The sequence below is a fragment of the Carcharhinus amblyrhynchos genome, unplaced genomic scaffold (assembly GCF_965287045.1).
Source record: "Carcharhinus amblyrhynchos unplaced genomic scaffold, sCarAmb.v2.hapA scaffold_38, whole genome shotgun sequence".
In the NCBI taxonomy this organism is placed as follows: Eukaryota; Metazoa; Chordata; class Chondrichthyes; order Carcharhiniformes; family Carcharhinidae; genus Carcharhinus; species Carcharhinus amblyrhynchos.
This window is the reverse complement of record NW_027649779.1, coordinates 8,415,286-8,437,013: the sequence shown is the minus strand read 5'-3', so window position 1 is coordinate 8,437,013 and position 21,728 is coordinate 8,415,286. Positions and strand designations below refer to the sequence as shown.

Sequence of the window (21,728 nt, the reverse complement as noted above, 5' to 3'; positions counted from 1 at the left end):
AAATCATTCAAGCTGGAGGGTGTGTTTAAAAAAATCATCTGACATTTTATAAAATAAACTTCTCAACAATGGTTCAGCTGCTGTTTGAGAATTGAGTCAGGTTTTGGGGATCTGACACCAGGAAGGCCATGACACATGGTGCAGAACAGATTCACCACAGCTCAGAAAGAAGCCACTCTACCATTGCTGTAATTATGATGTGGAGATGCTGGCATTGGACTGGGGTAAACACAGTAAGAAGTCTCACAACACCAGGTTAAAGTCCAACAGGTTTATTTGATAGTAAACCCACAAGCTTTCGGGGTTTGCCCCTTCGTCTGGTGAGTGGAGAGTTCTGGTCTGAAACAGAGCATATAAAGGCACACACAGTTTACAGAATACTGATTAGAATGTGAGTCTTTACAGTTAATCAATTCTTAAAGGTGCAGACAATGTGAGTGGAGATAGCATTAAGCACAGGTTAAAGAGATGTGTATTGTCTCCAGACAGGACAGAAAGTGAGATGTTGCAAGCCCAGGCAAGTCATGGAGGTTACAGATAGTGTGACATGAACCCAAGATCCCACTTGAGGCCGTCCTCATGTGTGCGAAACTTGGCTATCAGTTTCTGCGCAACGACTCTGCGCTGTCGTATGTCATGAAGGCCACCTTGGAGAACATTTACCCAAAGATCAGAGGCCAAATGCCCATGACCACTGAAATCCCGAGGCATAGTACATTAAGGAGACCATGCAGACACTACGACAACGGATGAATGAACATCGCTCGACAATCACCAGGCAAGACTGTTCCCTTCCTGTTGGCGAACACTTCAGCGGTCAAGGCCAGATCCTGCCTTATTTTACTAAAATCCACTCTCCCCACCCGTCCCAAATTTTTTTTGCAAGTCATTGAGTACTTTGTCCATAACAAACTTTTGTTCTATCTGATCCTCCCCCATCAACAAACTCACCACATTTCTCCTGCTCTTTAGTTCTGAAGTAGAGTTACATCATGAAACATTAACACTGTTTCTCTCTCCACAGATGTTGCCAAACCTGCTGCTTTTTTCCAGCTCTCTCTGTATTTATGGGTGGGAAAAACACTATTTACCATCCAGGATAACATAAATGTCCTTCTTCAGCTTCTGTGGATCATTTCAGTGGAAATGTGCTCTCCCAGGCTCAAAGAGCATCAGCCCACTGGAAGCAAAGTTTTGAAACTGCCAAGTCCAGCAGAAAGAAACCCTCCGACCCTCCCACTTCACCAACTGTCAGAATGAACATGGTGCAGTCTTGGATGTGATTAACAGCAGCAATAACAGCAGAATACACTCCTGGTCATCACTTGTGAACTTGCTGGTGTGTTACCAGGTGGGATGACTGAAAGAATCCCTTCCCACACACAAATGGTCCCTTTCCAGTGTGAACCCACTGGTGTGCCCGCAAGCTGGATAACCTTCTAAACTTCTTTGTGCAGTGAGAGCAGCTGTACGATCTCTCCTTAGTGTGAATGTCACAATGGGACACCAGTTGCCAATATCTTTTGAAGCCGCTCCCACTGTCAGAACATTTAAAGGGTCTTCATTGCTGTGAGTGACAGTGTGTTTCAACAAGTGAGAGTAACTGAGTGAATCCCTTCCCACTCACAGAGCAGGTGAATGGCCTCACCCCAGTGTGAATGCGTTGGTGAATTTCCAGTCAACATGGGTGTCTGAATCCTTTCCCACAGTCCACACATTTCCATGGTTTCTCCATGCTGTGGGTGTCCTTGTGACTCTTCAGATTAAACGATCAGTTAAATCTCACACAGAGCACAGGTACAGTCTGTCCTTGCTATGATTGCTGCAATGTATTTTCAGGCTATGTAACTGATTGAAGTTCTTTTTCCACATTCAGTGTACTGGAAAACTCTCACTTGGGTGTCTGCATATCTCGGAGTTTTCACAATCTCACTTATTTTAAAGTATTCTGAAGCAGACAATACAGAGCAACATTTTTCCTGCTTGATTCAACAGTCAATGATGGTCAGGCCCCGATGAATCAAGCGACTCTGTCAGATCTAGATATGATGTTTATTTTAGATTTCGGTCTGTAAATTGTCACCTTCTGATGTCCTGTAGAATGAGTTTACAAAAGTCATCGTGTCAGTACAGGATAGAAATTCAGAACAGACAATTCTAGTTGCTATGAAACATTCTATCCTCTCTCATTCCCCAAAAGCTGTAAATCCCCATCTCACACACTCTCCCTCCATTCTCACCCTGCTGTATCTAATATTCACCCTCCCAATTCTCCTGAAGGTGCTGATTGAGGCTGATTAACAGATCCATTCTCACTTCTTCCTGTCCTGGACACAGAGAGTTGAAAATCTTCAAGCTGACAACCATGTTAAAGTTTTACATTTGGACATAAATGAACAGACTAATCACGGAATCTTAGAATGCTTACAGTGCAGGAGATCATTTGGTCCATTGAGTCTGCAATGACTCTGACAGAGAATCCCACCCAGACACCATTCCTATTTACCCCGCCATTCCCTCTCACCTACACATCTTTGGAGGTAAGGGACAATTTAGCATGTTCAATCAGCCTAAGCTGCACATCTTTAGAGTGTGGAAGAGAATTGGAGCACCCAGAGGAAGTCCATGAAGACACAGGGAAAATCTGCAGATCCGCTCAGACAGTGACCCAAGCCGGAGAATCGAACCAGTGTCCCTGGATCAGTGAAGCAGCTGTGCCAGCCTCTGCCACGGTGCCGCTGCAACGATGTGTATAATACAAAGCAAGAGATACATGAAAAATGTAAGGAGGATCCTAATTTAGGCAACAAGTGATGATCAGGAAGTTAAAAATTAAAGACTAGAGTAAGAGAAAAAAAGTGTTTTATTCGCAAATGTTGGAGACATAAGGAAGTTTGAATCTGTCTAAAGCTCAATCTTCATTCAGAGAGAGAGAGCAGCAGCAGCTTTGCTGGCCAGGAGTGAGCCGCTGAACAAGCCCATTGTCCATTTCCGCATTCAGACAATGAAGAGCGGTGATTGGCTGGGGGAACAGAGTCCTTCCGGTCGTCCAGAGTTCCCATTGGTCAATCCCCCGCATACAGACAATGGGAGGCGGAGCCCCACGTGGGGGTAGGCGGGACTTTGCCTTCCAGCCGCGCTGAGCGGCTGTCCAATGGGAAAGGCTGGAAGACCCGGACAGACAATGGTCAGTGCGCCGGCTTTGTCCCGGGCCCCGCCCCACACCCGCACATGCGCATTCCCCAAATTCCGCCAATGTGCACTTCCGACTCACTGCCTCTCACCGTAGCTGGCCAATGGGAAGTGTTAGAACACCGGAAGGACTCTTGTCCTCCAGCCAATCAGATTGTCCACCCAAGGGAGAGGCAAGGACGCCTGCACCATGGAGAAACCATGGAAATGTGGGGACTGTGGGAAGAGATACAGATTCCCATCAGAGCTGGAGGTTCACCGGCGCAGTCACACTGGGGAGAGGCCATTCACCTGCTCTCAGTGTGGGAAGGGATTCACTCAGTTATCCCACCTGCGGACACACCAGCGAATTCACACTGGAGAGAGACCATTCACCTGCTCTCAGTGTGGGAAGGGATTCACACAATCGTCCCATCTACAGTCACACCAGTGTGTTCACACTGGAGAGAGACCATTCACCTGCTCTCAGTGTGGGAAGAGATTCACACAATCGTCCCATCTACAGTCACACCAGTGTGTTCACGCTGGGGAGAGGCCATTCACCTGCTCTCAGTGTGGGAAGGGATTCACACAATCGTCCCATCTACAGTCACACCAGTGTGTTCACACTGGGGAGAGGCCATTCACCTGCTCTCAGTGTGGGAAGGGATTCAGTCAGTTATCCAACCTGCAGAGACACCAGCGAGTTCACAGTGGGGAGAGACCGTTCACCTGCTCTCAGTGTGAGAAGGGATTCACACAATCGTCCCATCTACAGTCACACCAGTGTGTTCACACTGGGGAGAGGCCATTCACCTGCTCTCAGTGTGGGAAGGGATTCAGTCAGTTATCCAGCCTGCAGAGACACCAGCGAGTTCACAGTGGGGAGAGGCCGTTCACCTGCTCTCAGTGTGAGAAGGGATTCACACAATCGTCCCATCTACAGTCACACCAGTGTGTTCACACTGGGGAGAGGCCATTCACCTGCTCTCAGTGTGGGAAGGGATTCAGTCAGTTATCCAGCCTGCAGAGACACCAGCGAGTTCACAGTGGGGAGAGGCCATTCACCTGCTCTCAGTGTGAGAAGGAATTCACTCATTTATCAAGCCTGCAGACACACCAGCGAGTTCACATTGGGGAGAGACCGTTCACCTGCTCTCAGTGTGAGAAGGAATTCACTCATTTATCGAGCCTGCAGATACACCAGCGAGTTCACACTGGAGAGAGACCATTCACGTGCTCTCAGTGTGGCAAGGGATTCAGTGATTCATCCAACATGCGGAGACACCAGCGAGTTCACACTGGGGAGAAGCCATTCATCTGCTCTCAGTGTGAGAAGGGATTCACTCAGATATCCAGTCTGCGGACACACGAGCGAATTCACACTGGGGAGAAACCATTCATCTGCCCTCAGTGTGGGAAGGGATTCACTGACCTATCCAACCTGTGCACACACCAGCGAGTTCACAGTGGGGAGAGGCCGTTCATCTGCTCTCAGTGTGGGAAGGGTTTTAGACTTTCATCCCAGCTGTTGAGACACCAACAAGTTCACGAGTGATTCCAGGGGTTGGATTCTGTTTATTGTTTCTGCTCTCAATTACATCCAGGACTGCATTTTGTTCATTCTCACAGTTGGACAATGGGGAATGTTGGAGGGTTTCTTTCAGCTGGACTGGCTGGCCTCATGACATTGCATCCAGTGGGTTAATGATCTTTGAGACTTGTTGCAAATACCTGCTTTCAAATTTCACAAAAGTATCATCAGTGACAGGATGTTAGGAAGTTCAGAGATAATTAGTAAGGATTTCTGTTTGGAACCCCCAAATGCCCATCCAATTTTCTTTGAAATTATTTATTGTCTCCACTTTCTCCACCTTCTTAGGCAGCGAGTTCCAGGTCATCACCATTCGCTACATCAAATTATTCTTCCTCACATCCCCCCCATCTCTGACTCAAAACTTTAAATCTATGACCCCGCCTTGTTCTTGTCCCACCAACGAATGGGAACAGCTTTTCTTTGTCCACCTGATTTAAACCTGTCAGAATCTTGTCAGGAATGTGTAGCTGGAAATCCCTCCCTAATAGCACTGTGGGCATACTTACACCTTAGGCATTGTAGCAGTTCAAGAAGGCAGTGTTGGGGTTGACCATGGCCGAGGCAGCTACATACAGCCACATATTCTGTTATAAAAGGACTGCAGATTATGGGACTGGACTCTCTTGACCACATTCTTGTGACTACTCAGTTTCTGCAATCACAGATCATTAAAGCTGCTTAGCAAGGCTCCAAAAGAGGACCTGGTGAGAATATTTACACAGAATGCATTAGCATTAAACTTACTCCATAAGTTTGAGCAGCATGGTAGCACAGTGGTTAGCACTGCTATCTCATAGGATTTGATTCCTGGCTTACGTCACTATCTGTGTGGAGTCTGCACATTCTCCCCATGTCCTCCTTTCCTCCGGGTGCTCCAGTTTCCTCCCAAAGTCTAAAGATGTGCAGATTAGGTGGATTGGCCGTGTTAAATTGCCCCTTAGTATCAGGGGGACTAGCTAGGGTAAATGCATGGGAGATAGGGCCTGGGTGTGATTGTGGTCGGTGCAGACTCAATGGGCCAAATGGCCTCCTTCTGCACTATAAGATTCTATGAATCTATGAATAACCAGCTGGTGTTCAGCGGCTGAGATGTCCGAAACTGTAAAAAAGCGGGTCTGACCAATCAACAAACGATGGTAGGTAGTATATTAAGAAGCGTTCTCAGGCATTGCTTCAATTATTTTATCATAGATTTGTGATAAGAACTGTGAAGGTTTTGTTATCCGGTAGTCAGTGAAGTGACAATACACTCCAAGCAGCACTGGACTGAAAAGTTGACCTCTAAGAGTGGATTCTAATGGTTATAATCCGACCCAAGCGTGGACAGTGAAAAATTCACAGCTCGAGTGGGCACCAGACAGATTTCTTATCTGCGTTTTGGAAACTAAGAGCCAGAAACTTATCGATAAAATGATTTGAGAATAGAGCCAACATTTTGAGTCTGGATGACACTTCATAGGACCTCTCGTGAAGGGTCATCCAGACTTGAAAAGTTGGCTCTATGCTCTCATAAGAACACGGATCTTGCACCTCGACACGGATGCTGTCAGACCTGCTGGGATTTTCCAACATTTTCTGTTTTTGTTTGACTTTTATAATAAATGATTAAGTCTGATTGGAATCCCCACGACCCTCCTGCAATACAGAGAGAAATTGGTGACAAAAGGAGAAGAAGGATATGGATGATAAAGTGTGGGTTCTGATTCTCTGAGCCCGTGTAGAATTAAGAAAATGAGTGAACCAGTTGAGAAGAACAGAAATTACCCATCCCTAACAAAAACTGATCAAATTAAAATAGTTTGAGGAATATAACAAAAAAAATTAATAGATGAAGTTTAAAATCAAGTTTCTTTTGTTGTTAGAGAGGGGGTTTCTCACAATAACTTCATTGCAGTGAAGCCTACTTGAGACTAATTATAAGCTTTAAGTTTGTTAAAATTATTTTGTTATATGGGTTCAGAATACCTTGAGATTAAAAACTAATAAAGGCTATTGAAACAGGGTGGACTGACTTAGACTAACGTAGAATAAGGACCACAGTGTGCCTTATTTATATAATACAAAGGTACTGTCTGCATAGAGACACATAGAGAATTTAAACATGTATTTCAGATTTAAATATGTACTTTTTTTACTAAAATGTGTACCTTGGCCAAACTGCAGACCGCATAAAGTATAATGGGATAAAAACTGAGTGAGACAGGCCACATTCTTTCAGAATAGTGAAGCCACAGAACACAGTTTTTATCAGTATGAGTTATAAAAGTACACGCTTCCCAGACATTAGAATGAATAGAATTATTCATTTTTTACTGATAAGGGATGGCTAAGCAGGTAGTGGAAAGAAACTTTTGAACTCTATAAGCTGTGTAATAGAAGTTGCTGAGAATCAGTTAGAAAGCAACCTTTGAACCCTGTGGACCTCCATAAGTGAAAGTTGCAAAGTAACAGTGGGCAGGAACTTTCAGATTCTACAGACCAATGAATTCCCATTCTTCCAAAAGATGGAACGTTATTGGCCAAGGTAAATATTGTGCACGAACATGATTGGAGCATCCAGTTGGGATGACAGAGTGGGTGGGTGAAATGAACCTTCAAAATAGTATAACTATATGGCCAATGAATAACTTTATAAAGGAGTTGGACTGCCCAGCTGCCTTTCTCCCAGTGCGCGTTGGTCAATAAAGAATGTCTTAAACCAATACAGTGTCTTCCGCAAATCTTTGTATGAACTGGGTTCATCCCAACACTTGGCTTCTGAGAAAAACTCCCATCATATGTAAAGTGATGTAATTGTGTGCCAAGTTTTTTTTGCTCACTCCCCACCCCTTTAAGTTCTGTAGAAAAGCTAACACTTTCAGTGAACAGTTGGTTTGTTTGTAAATCACCTGGTAGTTTTTGATTGAGGATTTATGGGAACCAGTTAAATGTAGAAATTTTAAGCGTAGCCTGGAGGAACTTGGAATAACTGAGACTTTTATTGTGTTGTCAACCCAGTCCCAGATAAAGAACAAATATTTTACACCTGCAACATGTTTGGGATTTTAAATTAACAAAGACTAGATGTTGCCTCTAAAATCAGCCTTGGAGGTCGGCTTAAAAATAAGGTTGTTATAATGAAGGGGAATGAAGGATCTTACATCTTATTTAATCAAGGCGTTGTGAGCTTAGACCATAAGACATAGGAGCAGAATTAGGCCACTCAGTCCATCAAGTCTTCTCCACTATTCAATCATGACTGATATTTTTCTCATCCCCATTCCCCATAATCCCTGATCCCTTATTAATCAAGAACCTATCTATCTCTGTCTTACAGACTCTCGATGAGCTGGCCTTCACAGCTTTATGTGGTAAAGTGTTCCACAGATTCACCACTCTCTGGCTGAAGAAATTGCTCCTCATCTTTGTTTTAAAGGATTATCCCTTTAGCCTGAGGTTGTGCCCTCTAGTTCTAGTTTTTTACTAAGTTTCAATAAGATCCTCCCTCATCCTTCTTAACTCCAATGAATACAAACCCAGAGACCTCAACCATTCTTCACATAGCTCTTCATTCCAGAGATCATTCTTGTGAACCTCCTCCAGATTCTTTCCGAGACCAGCATATCCTTCCTTAGGTGTGTGGCCCAAAACTGCTCACAATACTCCAGATGGGGCCTGACCAGAGCCTTATACAGTCTCAGAAGTATATCGCTGCTCTTGTATTCTAGCCTTCTTGACATGAATGCTAACATTGCATTTGCCTTCCTAACTGCTGACTAAACCTGCATGTTAGCTTTAAAAGAATCTTGAACAATAACTCCCAAGTCCCTTTGTGCTTTTGATTTTCAAAGCATTTCCCCATTTAGAAAATAGTCTATGCCTCCAATCCTCCTACCCAAGTGTATAATCTCACGGTTGTCCAGATTGTATTCCACCTGCCACTTCTTTGCCCACTTTCCTAGCCCATCAAAGTCCTTCTGCAGCCCTCCTGCTTCCCCAGTACTACCTGTCCCTCCACATATCTTTGTATCATCTGCAGACCATCCAGTGGCACTGCTGCCTTAAAAAAGCAAATACAACAATGGTTTTGGCATATACTAGAAGGCAACAGTACCTTCTTTTCCATCTTCATAAGAACATAAGAACATAAGAAATAGGAGCAGAAGTAGGCCATCTGGCCCTTCGAGCCTGCCCCGCCATTCAATAAGATCATGGCTGATCTGTCGTGGCTCAGTTCCACTTTCCCGCCCTCTCCCCATAACCCTTAATCCCTTCTCTTATCAAAAACCCATCAACCCGCTTCTTAAAAATATTTAGCGAGGCAGCCTCCACCACTTCAACGGGCAGAGAATTCCAGAGATTCACCACCCTTTGAGTGAAGAAGTTCCTCCTCAACTCCGTTCTGAACCGCCCCCCCTTTATCTTGAGGCTGTGCCCCCTAGTCCTACTGTCTTTTTTGAGCGGGAAGAGTCTTTCCACCTCTATCCTATCCATCCCATTCATCATCTTATACGTCTCAATGAGATCTCCCCTCATTCTTCTAAACTCTAACGAGTACAAGCCTAGTTTATTCAGCCTCTCCTCATAGCTCAACCCCCTCAACTCCGGTATCAGCCTAGTAAACCTCCTCTGCACTCCCTCCAAGGCCAAAATATCCTTGCGCAGGTGCGGCGCCCAAAACTGCACACAGTACTCCAGCTGCGGCCTCACCAATGCCCTATACAGCTGCAGCAAGACCTCCCTACTTTTATATTCAATCCCCCTCGCTATGAAGGCCAGCATCCCATTCGCCTTCCTGACCACCTGCTGCACCTGCAGGCTGGGTTTTTGCGACTCATGCACAAGGACCCCGAGGTCCCTCTGCACCGTCGCCTGCTGCAGTTTTTCGCCACGTAAGTAATAGTCCTTCCTACCATTCTTCCTACCAAAGTGGACCACCTCACACTTGCCAACATTAAATTCCATTTGCCATTTCCTGGCCCATTCGCCCAGCCTATCTAGATCCTTCTGCAGACTCTCCACACCCTCCGCACAATTTGCCTTTCCCCCAATCTTGGTGTCATCAGCAAATTTCGACACCCTACACTCGGTTCCCTCCTCCAGATCATCTATATAAATGGTAAATAGCTGAGGCCCCAGCACCGACCCCTGGGGCACCCCACTAGTCACCAACCGCCAATCCGAATAGCACCCATTGACCCCCACTCTCTGCCTCCTATTTGACAACCAATCCTCTATCCACGCTAACACCCTACCCCCAACTCCATGTCCTCTGACCTTCTGCAGTAACCTCTTGTGAGGTACCTTATCAAACGCCTTCTGAAAATCCAGAAAGACCACATCCACCGGCTCTCCTCTATCCACCGCCCTAGACACATCCTCATAGAACTCCAGTAAATTTGTCAGACACGACTTCCCTTTAATGAAACCGTGTTGCGTCTGCCCTATCAAGCAATTCCCTTCAAGATGCCTCGCAATTTCCTCCTTAATGACGGATTCTAACATTTTACCTACCACAGACGTTAAACTAACCGGCCTGTAATTCCCCGCCTTTTGCCTGGCACCCTTCTTAAACAACGGCGTAACATTAGCCGTTTTCCAATCCTCCGGCACTTCCCCGGAATCCAGCGACGTCTGGAAAATAACCACCAAGGCATCCACTATCACCTCCGCCATTTCTTTCAGAACCCTCGGATGCATTCCATCCGGTCCTGGGGACTTGTCCACAATCAGCCCCTCCAGTCTGTCGCGCACCACCTTCCAATCATTAAAGTATATTGTGAAATGTTTGTGGCGCTCTGTCACTTTAAGAAGCTAAAGCTGTGAGAGAAAATGCTGAGGATTCATTGTTTGAAATTTACGAGCTGTGAGAATTGGTGTGTTTTGTTTGTTTTGGTGGATGTTTGTAGATGTGTTTTATCATTGTTTTGGGCTACATTTGTTAAGGCTTATCTTTCAGGGGAATTAACCTTATCTTGAGTCTTTATTTAAAGGCATTCCTGGAAGTTTAGAAACAGAACCACAAGAACGTTTAAGGAATTCATTCTGGTTATTGTTGTTATACAGCTAATACTATGTTTCTCTGGGTAAGGATAATATTTGTGGGTTGAATGCTTCAAGCTTTGAGGTTTTCTGTCTGTGATTTAAGTCAAACAGATTTAAATAAAGGAAGTGTAATAAATAAAGCTTTTTTTTCACAGAAGTTGTGAACCTAGAGCCATATTCACTGGCCAGAGACATGATTCCAGGAGACTTTTCTAAATTTGTGGGGACTTTAATCCAGATCCAAACTCACACATGTGAGTATGAGAGAATTTTAATTGTAATGGTTATTTAAAATTTGGGACACGTGAAAAGATTACATGGAACAGCACAGCACAGTACAGGCCCATTGGCCCTCAATGTTGTGCTGAGCTATGTCCAAACCCAAGATCAAGCTATCCCACTCCCTATAATTCTGACCAATCCTGTGTTCATTGAATCATAGAATCTCTCCAGCGCAGAAGGGACCATTCAGATTATCCAGTCTGCTCCATCTCTGTAACAGAGCATCTTACACAGGCCCTGACCCTGCCCTGTCCCTGTAATCTCACACATTTACCATGGTTAACCTTTCTAACCCACACAGCTTGGGATACTAAGAGGGAATTCAACACTGCAAATCCACCAAACCTGGGCATCTTTGGTCTGTGGGTGGAAACTGGAGCAGCTGGAAGAAGCCCATGCAGACACAGAGAGAACGTGCAAACTCCACACAGACACTCACCCAAGGCTGGAATTAAATGCGGGGCATTGCGAGGTAGCAGTGCTAACCTCTTTGCAACCATATCACCCTATAGTTGAGGCCAAAACATTGTCTGATTTCAAGAAGATGTGATATATACTCTTGGGGCTAAAGGGATCAAGGGATATGGGAGGTGGTGGGGGTGGGGGAGAAACAGGATATTGAATTCGAAGGTCATGATCAAGATGAATGGTGTAGCAGGCGCAAAGGGCCAAATGGCCTACTCCTGCTTCTAGTTTCTATGTTTCTCTCCACTGTGCCAGCAATCCATCCAGTGGCACAGTGGTTAGCATTGCTGCCTTAAAAAAGCAAACACAACAATGGCTTTGGCATAAACTAGAATGTGACTGACAGTTTCACAATGGAGTCAAGGGCATCAGGAGCAAAAGATACCTTGGGAGGTGTAGAAGAAAGTGACAGAGATTACGAGTGGGTCCTTGGTAGGTTTTCTAAAGAGATTCCCAAAGGAAGTAGCAAGTTGGAAAAAGTCCAGAATAAATTAATCTACAGTTGCACTGGAAACTGTGCCTTACAACTGAATACAAAATACAAAGGGTTCAGGGAACTGGTGGATAAACTGCATAATGGACCTGATTGCTGGCAGGAGAGCATGTCTGTCCTGGGCAATCAGTTACATTGGGAACAGGGGACAGATGATAGGGTGAGTGGTGCTCAGAAAAACCTACTGCTGTTCGGCCAAACCTTGGAACAAGATATTGATTTACAGTCAGAAAATATCAGATCCAGTGAAGAGTTCGAAGATGGCATGGGGACTTTGAGGGAGCTAATTCAGCCACAAAGTGACACCTCCCTGAAGCAGTCCACTCCCTGTGTTTAGCTAAAACCAAACAACTTGAGACACAAATGAGTCACCAGCCAGCAGATGTAGTTGTTTTCTTCAAAAAAAGAATCACTAAAAGTACTCCCACCTCTCCTGTGTGATAAGGGAATGCCAGTGTGTGTGTGATTAGCCATGACTTTTGCACTGTCATGATCCACAACACTTACTCCAAGTTTGTTTGCTCAGCTGAAGGAATACCGTACATTTGAGTCATAATTGTTGAAGCAGAGTGTTGTTTGCAAGCATCGCAGATTTGAAGAATTAGTTTGGAAAGGGAATGAAAATTAATTTAATTTGAACTGCTGTGTGTTTCTATTTGAAATAAATACAGACTGTACCTAAATATAAAAGGAATGATTTGGGTTTGAAATTAAGTTGTTCAAGGTTAGGATTGTGAAGGCCAATTTTGCTCCCAAAACATGAAGATAAGGCTGCAAACCAGTTTCAACTTTCCAAAACATTTGAATTAAAATTGTTGAGATTCAATTAACAATACATTTCACAAAGTACTTCTTTCAACTTTGATTAAATAGCAAATATTGAAAATTGAAATTGGTGTTCAAAAAAGGATAAAAGAGATGAAATTTGAAGAAAATAACACGAGAGAAGTTTCTTAAATTATGTAATTTATTTGCATGCCAAATTTCCTCTGCCCACTCCCCACCTCTCTAGGTTCTACAGAAAAGTTAACCCTTTCAGTAGACAGTTGATTTTTATAAATCGACACACAGCCTTTGTTTTTTTTAATGTAACCTATGATTGGACACATTAACTCACTGAGATCTTGACCAGAGCCAGATGGATTGTTTGTGTTTTTTGTTTAAACAGGTGATGATGGTTTCCAGCTCTGAGTGAAGGCAGCAGTTTTGAGAATGAAAGCAGAGAATAAAAGACTTTACCTTTCAGAAAGCCAACAAGACTGCTTTTGGGATTGGAATTGATAAATATCTGACATGAGTTGCTATTTCAAGCATTTGAAATGGAAATTACCTGGTGTTTAAAGGAAAGAATAAAATTGATAATGCCTGGAATCAAATGGAAATGTTTAATTTCTGTAAAAACATATTATAAGAATACTTAATAATTTATTTGACTCTAAAGATTCTCCAGAACTCCTGAAAGTGTAGTTTAAATCCATACATTTGGGTGTTTATGAAGATTTGAGTGAAAGGGACGTCTCGATGAGATGAATGAGGTGACAGTTTTCTCTTGGAGATACTTGTTTCTTTGTCTATGAACTATTTGAGAAAAATGAATTTGATAATCTGGCCACCATCTAAAACACTGGGACTGTACAGGAGGAAACAAGTAAAGACATTGAGATGAAGGACACCTGTAAACCTGACTTTGGATTTTCTTTTGAAGACTCTGACAGAATTATTGAATGGTGCATCCTTTGTAAGACAGTGGAATCCAGGATGATGAAACTAATTGGTAAAATAGACAGCACAATCCCAAAAGACCTGATAATCCTTCCACAAATGCAAAACAATGATTTGTGGGAGAGGGCAGAGAGATGCCAACAAGTAGGGCAAAAGAACACTGTCTGGTTTGAAAGAAAATGAGTGACAACATTTAACAGGGAGGGAAATAAGTGAAGGTGAGATTCCAACAGAGAATTAAAGAAGAAATTGGAACACCGATGTGAGACTGCAGAAATGGTTTGTAAATTGGGAATTAACTTACATCCGAGAGTACACGGTGCAGCTGCACTGAAAAGTGAAGGGCAGTCCAGTGGCAGAGTGGTTAACACTACTCCCTTACAGCGCCAAGGACCTGGATTCAATTCCAGCCTTGGATGACTGCCTGTATAGAGTTTACACATTCTCCTTGGGTCTGCGTGGATTTCCTTTAGGTGTTCCAGTTTTTTGCCTTCATCCAAAGATGTGCGAGTTGATTGGCCATAGTAAATTGTGCCTTATTGCCAGCTGGACTAGCAGGGTAAATAAGTGGGGTTATGGGGATATGGCCTGGATGGGATTGTGGTCTGTGCAGCCTTGATGGGCCTCCTTCTGCACTGTAATGATTCTATGATTTAAATGGGACTTTCTCAGCTACTTGACCAACAGCATGACATGAAATGGTTAATATGGTCTGAAGAGTAAGAAATCACTTTGAAATGATAAAGGCACTGACACATACTCCATAGAGAAACTGATTGTAAGACCAAACTAAATGGAATTTTTGATTAGATCAAATGAAGCCGAGGGAGAAATAATAGTTAATCAGAATGAATTACAAGATGGATACAGGTGAAGGAACAGCTTTGAGAATTTTTTTTAAGTCTATGCAATTTGTATAGGAATTATATGTTATCACTGCTTTTATATCCAATTATACCGGTTCAATTATATCTAAAAATTAGTTATGAGAAGAAGATTGTAAAGGGAAAGGAAGTTGGCTATCTTGGACAAGGCCAATGAACAAAAGGGGGGAAATATCAGAGTGAATTAATAGATTTCATAAAAGAGGTGATAGATGTAATACCCCTGCATTCGAGTAAAATCACATGTTTGTCAAATGCTCTACGTCAAGGTTCTAATATCAGCAAGGTTGTTTACTTGTTTGAGGAACAAACAATTTCTAGATTACAGACAAGCCTTGGGTGAAGTTTTAATAATAAACCTACATTGGCAAGGTAGGAATTTTAGAACAATGTTTTGTGTTTTGACTAACAGTATAGCATTGATATCTGTATTGCAGCTGAGAGCGGTGTTGGAAAGCTCAGTGGGATTGGTGAGTGAATTTGGGCTTTGCAGGTTGGACTCTGGTTGTGGAGGTACTGAATGCCCCGGGGGCAGGATTTTGGGAAATCGCCTTTGGTTCAGGAACCTGAGGAAAATTCATATTTCTACAGGGATGGCCACCCAACTGAAGTGATTAAAGTCGCTTGTCTAGTTCACCATTGTACCTTAAAATAAATTTCAATTCATTTGCTGTTTCAGAGGCTTTTCTTGATGGTTAAGTCCCTTTCAAACTAAAGCATTTAGAGGGTCAATATGGAACTGAGTTACCATGCTGTTGTAACCAAATCAAATTGTGTCTAAATATTAATAGTATATCCCTGTAAAGCTGACAGAAAAGCTTTACGAAGGTTCAAATAAGATTCACAAGGATGTTAACAGAGCTGAGTGTGTTTAAGTCACAGGATAGATTGAATAGGCTGGGGATAATTTTGCCAGGAAAGAGAAGGCTGAAGACTGACCTGACAGAGATTTTAATGGGTGTGATAGGATTGATATCATCAAGTCATCACTGTGATTACAGGATAGAAATCTGGAACTGACAATTCTAGTTCTCACAGAAAATCGTTCTTCATCTCAAATTATAAATATATGTCCCCACACACTCCGTCTTTTCTGAAGTAAAGTTTATTTATCAGTCAAAAGCAAAGTTTACTTTAAGACTGCAATGAATTTGAGAACATAAGAAAGAACATAAGAAATAGGAGCAGGAGTAGGCCATCTAGCCCCCGAGCCTGCCCCGCCATTCAATAAGATCATGGCTGATCTGTCGTGGCTCAGTTCCACATTCCCACCCTCTCCCCATAACCCTTAATCCCCTCTCTTATCAAAAACCCATCAACCCGCGTCTTAAAAATATTTAGCGAGGCAGCCTCCACCACTTCAACGGGCAGAGAATTCCAGAGATTCACCACCCTTTGAGTGAAGAAGTTCCTCCTCAACTCCGTTCTAAACCGCCCCCCCCTTTATCTTGAGGCTGTGCCCCCTAGTCCTACTGTCTTTTTTGAGCGGGAAGAGTCTCTCCACCTCTATCCTATCCATCCCATTCATCATCTTATATGTCTCAATGAGATACAGTGAAATTTCCCTAATCGCCACATTACAGCGCCTGTTCGGGTCAATGCACCTAACCAGTACATCTTTCAGACTGTGAGAAGTAACCAGAGCCCCGGGAAAAATCCGTGCAGACCTATTGATTGTAAAATTACGTCATCCTACTATCCTCCTCTTGCTTTTTCTCCAATTTTCCTCCCCTGAAGGTGTTGCCTCTCGACTTCAGTCTCATACTCACCTATTGTCCTCCCCAATATGTCACCCAGTTCTCTAAGTCATTCCATCTAAATTTAACAACCTATTTTACTATAAGGTGACATTCCAATCCAATCCAGTGATATCCCATTGTACTTTATGAAAGGGCGGGGTCACTGCGCCCAACTTTCCATTCCAGTCCCAGGGTTTTGGATACTGCGGTCTGGATGCGTAATGGCGGCTGCATCTCCCACACTCCATCGCGCCGCAGAAACCACTCTATCCGCCGCGCAGGCGGGCGGTCTGGGACTGCGCATGTCCAAGGGAGAGGAGAAGCTGCGCGTGTGCCGATGAGCGCCCACCCCCTGACCCTCGTGCTGAGGTGTTGGCCAATGGAAAAAGTTGGAGGACCGGAAGGACTCTGCTCCTCCAGCCAATCAGTGTATGAGCTTTGTGTGACTGAAGATGGAGTTTCAGAAACATTAAAACTTCCTCCTGTGAGTAAAACACTTTCTTTTCTCCCCCTTTCCATTTCTTTTCCCATTCTGGGGGGTCAGTGGGGACTTGCAGCAACTGAAGGGTAAGGAAGTGAGTCCAGTCTGTATATTCCACACATTGTCAGTCCAGTGAGATAGACAGATATCTGTCTGCAGCCTGCATGGAGATTTTCAGCTCTCTGTTTGTCCAGGACAGGCAGCAGTGAGCATGGATCTGTCAATCAGCCTCAATCAGCACCTTCAGGAGAATTGGGAGGGTGAACATTAGATACAGCAGAGTGAGAATGGAGGGAGAGTGTGTGGGATGGAGATTTACAGCTTTTAGGGAATGAGACAGGAAAGAATGTTCCACAGAAACTGGAATTATTATTGTAAAAGACTGAGTTTTATTTGCTGTAAAAATGTAAGAGTTTAATTGCTGTGTATGTAAAGAATGTGCAATGAAGATAAACGTACTGACGAGTGAGACCTTCAAACTCTGATTAGCCTCAACATTTAAAACTGTGTAAATAAGGGATTGTACAGAATCAGCTAAAGGGATATATTGAACCAGTTCTCTTGTATTCCTGTCTAAGATAATGAGAGAAGGTGGTGTGTCAGTAATTTAGGATCCAGTTAAATTAATCGACTGATCAAATGGACCAATAGTCACGTAACAACAGCCCCAACTCTGACATGAGGTAATCATCACTTTGGGGATAAAAGTAGAGATTCTGAAGGTCTTCCTTGCGAATCAAATATTGAAGACTCCCGAGGCGGAGTTCCAAGGAAATTCCTGTCAATATCCTGATCCCCCCTTTCTCCCATATTCCTTGATCCTCTTACCCCAAGAGCTGTATCTAATTTCTTCTTGAAATCAATCAGTGTTTTGGCCTCAACTATAGGGTGGCACAGTGCCAAGCACTGCTGCCTCACAGCGCCAGGGACCCACCTTCAATTCCAGACTTGAGTGACTGTGCGGAGTTTGCACGTTCTCCATGTCTGCATGGGCTTCCTCCAAGTGCTCCAGTTTCCAACCACAGACCAAAGGTGTGCAGGTTGGGTGGATTTGCAATGCTAAATTCCATCTTCGTGTTCCAAGATGTGTAGGTTGGATGGATTAGCCATGTTAAGTGTGTGAGGTTATGGGCATAGGGTGGGACAAAGGGCCTGGGTAAGGTCACTGTTCGAGAGAGTCGGTGCAGACCTGATGGGCTGAATGGTCTTCTAGATTATAGGGATTCAATGATTTACTATCTACAATCTGGGGTGTTGTTAGAACATAGATCCATAGAACATTACAGCACAGAAACAGGCCTTTTGGCCCTTCTTGGTTGCGTCAAATCATTTTTCTGCCTAATCCCACTGACATGCACCTAGACCATATCCCTCCAAACCTCTCTCATCCATGTACCTGTCCAAGTTTATCTTAAATGTTAAAAGTGAGCACTCTTCATGGCACTCCGTTCTTCTTTTCCTGATGACATTCTATCACTGCCCATCTCTGTGGAGTTTGACTTTGGACCTGAATAGTTCTTATCAACTCGCTTACATGCTGTTTCTTTTAGGTGTCTGGTCTCCCAGTGCAACTTTCTATAACTCTGCTATTTGTCTGGTACATCTATGATTCATTCACAATGTGACTTTAAGGCTATTACTTAACTGTGTCCACCCAGGCATGCCAAATATTGACCCTTGCAACAGAGTCAACTAAGGACACAGGGACACTCACATGAGAAATTTGTGAGGGATTCATTTTCTGTTGAAGAACTTGCCAATTCGTCTCACTCAGTTTACAAACATTGCATCAATCTACTCTCTTTTTTTGGCCAAGTGGCAGCCTGCATCTTGTTTTCATGTTTTTTTGCTGCCAGATGGAGCTGTCCTTTGTTCTGCCACTAACACCTTATTCTGGACCAATGCTTTGTTTCTTTGCAACAACCATTACCTCTCCCTTTCGTTCCAGGACATTTTTGTCATTTGATCTCACTCACCCTCTCACCAATCCCTAACTCAAACAGCAATCTACTGAAAGCAAAGTAGTGAGACTGGCCATTCCAGCAGAAAGAAACCTTCCGACCCTCCCACTTCACCAGCTGTCAGAATGAACATGGTTCTGTCCTGGATATGATTAACTACAGCAATAACAGCAGAATCCAACTCCTGTCATCACTTATGAACTTGTTGGTGTCTCAGCAGGGCAGATGATTGAGTGAATCCCTTCCCACAGTCAGTGCAGGTGAAAGGTCTCTCCCCGGTGTGAACTCGTTGGTGTGTTCACAGGGCGGATGACGTTCTAAACCTCTTTGTGCAGTGACAGCAGCTGAACGGTCTCTCCCCAGTGTGAAAGCGCTGGTGAATCATCAGTACCTGGGAGCTTTTGAATCCCTGCCCACAGTCGGTGCATCTAAAGGGTCTCTCGTTGGTGTGAGTGACTTTGTGTCTCAGCAGGGCGGAAGACTGAGCAAAACGCTGTCCACACACAAAGCAGGTGAATGGCCTCTGCCCAGTGTGAACTCGTTGGTGTGTCTGTAAGGTGGATGAATCACTGAATCCCTTCCCACAGTGAGAACAGGTGAATGGTTTCTCCCCAGTGTGAACTCGCTGGTGCACCCGGAGGTTTGATGATGTTTTGAATCTCTTTGTGCAGTGAGAGCAGCTGAACGGTCTCTCCTCAGTGTGACTGCGCTGGTGGGACATCAGCTTCTGAGACCTTTTGAAACCACGCCCACAGTGGGAGCATTTAAAGGGTTTCTCATTGGTTTGAGTGACTTTGTGCATCAGCAGATGGGATGACTGAGTGAACTCATTCCCACACTTGGTGCCATTGAATGACCCGACTCCAGTGTGAACCTGCTGGTGTGTCAGGAGGCTGGATGACCGCGTGAAGCATTTCCCACATTTGGAGCAGGTAAACGGTTTCTCACCAGTGTGAACTCGCTGATGTGTCTGCAAGTGAGATAACTGAGTGAATGCCTTCCCACATTGAGAGCAGGTGAATGGCCTCTCCCCAGAATGAACACGCTGGTGTGTCTGCATATTGGAAAACTGAGTGAATCCCTTCCCACACATTGTGCAAGTGAACAGTCTCTCCTTGGTGTGAACTCGCTGGTGAATCCGCAGGCTGGATGAATCACTGAATCCCTTCCCACACTGAGGGCAGGTGAATGGCCTCAACCCAGTGTGACTGTGCTGATGTGTTTCCAGTTTGGATGGATACTTAAACCCCTTCCCACAGTCCCCACATTTCCATCGTTTCTCCATGATGCAGGTGTCCTTGTGTCTCTCCAGGTCAGACAATCAGTCAAAGCCACAGAGGGTTACAGTTCCCCCCACTGCTGGTAACCATGTGGTTTTCGTTCAGGCTGTAGAACTGGTTAAAGCTCTTTCCACAGTCAGTTCACTGGAGCACTCGTACTCGGAAGTGTACGTGTCTTGGTCCTTTTCCAGCCACACTGACGTTTAAAGCCTTCTGAAGCAAACAGAACAGACAAAGACATTCACCTTCTAGAATCAGAGGCCATTGATATTCACTTTGCAATGAATCAAATGCAAATGCCAGATCCTGACATGACGTTTGGTTTGAGGTTTCTTGCTGAAAATTCTTCCCTTCTAATATCCTGTAAAAGAGTTTACAAAAGACATTACTGTCAGTACTGGGTAGAAATTCAGAACAGACAATTCTAGTTTCTATGGAACACTTTTTCCTCATTCATTCCCCAAAAGCTGTAAATCTCCATCCCCCACCCTCTCCTTCCCTTCTCATTCTGTTGTATCTAATATTCACCCTCCCAATTCACCAAAGATCCTCAGACAGCACCTTGCAAAACCAGGACCATTTCCATCTGAAGGATTAAGGGCAGCAGTTACTTGGGAGTTCCCCTCCAAGCCACTCACGATCCTGACTTGGAACTATATCGCCATTCCTTTTCAGTCACTGGGTCAAAATCCAGAAATTCCCTCCCTACCAGCAGTGTGGGTTAACACGGTGAGAAGTCTGACAACACCAGTTTAAAGGTGAGTGGAGTTCACTCTCCACACACCTGATGAAGGGGCAAACCCCTAAAGCTTTTGGGTTTACTCCCAAGTAACTGCTGCCCTTATCCTTCAGATGGAAATGGTCCTGGTTTTGCAAGGTGCTGTCTGAGGATCTTTGGTGAATTGGGAGGGTGAATATTAGATACAACAGAATGAGAAGGGAAGGAGAGGGTGGGGGATGGAGATTTACAGCTTTTGGGGAATGAATGAGGAAAAAATGTTCCATAGAAACTAGAATTGTCTGTTCTGAATTTCTACCCAGTACTGACAGTAATGTCTTTTGTAAACTCTTTTACAGGATATTAGAAGGGAAGAATTTTCAGCAAGAAACCTCAAACCAAACGTCATGTCAGGATCTGGCATTTGCATTTGATTCATTGCAAAGTGAATATCAATGACCTCTGATTCTAGAAGGTGAATGTCTTTGTCTGTTCTGTTTGCTTCAGAAGGCTTTAAACATCAGTGTGGCTGGAAAAGGACCAAGACACGTACACTTCCGAGCACGAGTGCTCCAGTGAACTGACTGTGGAAAGAGCTTTAACCAGTTCTACAGCCTGAACGAAAACCACATGGTTACCAGCAGTGGGGGGAACTGTAACCCTCTGTGGCTTTGACTGATTGTCTGACCTGGAGAGACACAAGGACACCTGCATCATGGACTTTAACTTGGCATTGTGAGACTTCTTAGTGTGTTTACCCCAATCCAATGCCGGCATCTCCACATCATTGTGGGTTAACCCACAAATACAGACTGTAGCGATTCAAGATTTTAGCTCACCACCACTTTCTCAACGGCAACTAGGGATGGGCAATAAATGCTGACCAGTCAGCGACATCCATGTCTCATGAA

At 44.1% G+C, this 21,728-nt stretch overlaps 2 protein-coding genes across 2 annotated transcripts in view; one reads left to right on the top strand and one right to left on the bottom strand.

Annotated features, from left to right (window-relative positions):
- LOC145362481 (uncharacterized) overlaps positions 1–21,728 on the top strand; it is a 47,461-nt gene that overhangs the window by 19,531 nt on the left and 6,202 nt on the right. The window contains 1 exon segment of the mRNA XM_080218492.1: positions 3,460–4,653. Within this exon segment, the coding sequence (XP_080074618.1) occupies positions 3,460–4,653 (1,194 nt within the window).
- On the bottom strand, positions 19,118–20,404 carry LOC145362317 (uncharacterized). Its single transcript, XM_080218396.1, has 2 exons — positions 19,613–20,404; positions 19,118–19,498 (listed from the first exon to the last, which is right to left on the bottom strand). The coding sequence occupies exons 1-2, from the start codon at positions 20,102–20,104 to the stop codon at positions 19,118–19,120; spliced, it is 873 nt and encodes a 290-aa protein (XP_080074522.1). The 5' UTR covers positions 20,105–20,404.

Bases quoted from the DNA above. Each gene is read 5' to 3' on its own strand.
- LOC145362317 (XM_080218396.1), bottom strand. From the start codon at position 20,104: ATGGAGAAACGATGGAAATGTGGGGACTGTGGGAAGGGGTTTAAGTAT. The intron at 19,499-19,612 runs GTCACTCAAACC...AGACCGTTCAGC, and splicing joins CCCATCTGCTGATGCACAAA to TGCTCTCACTGCACAAAGAG.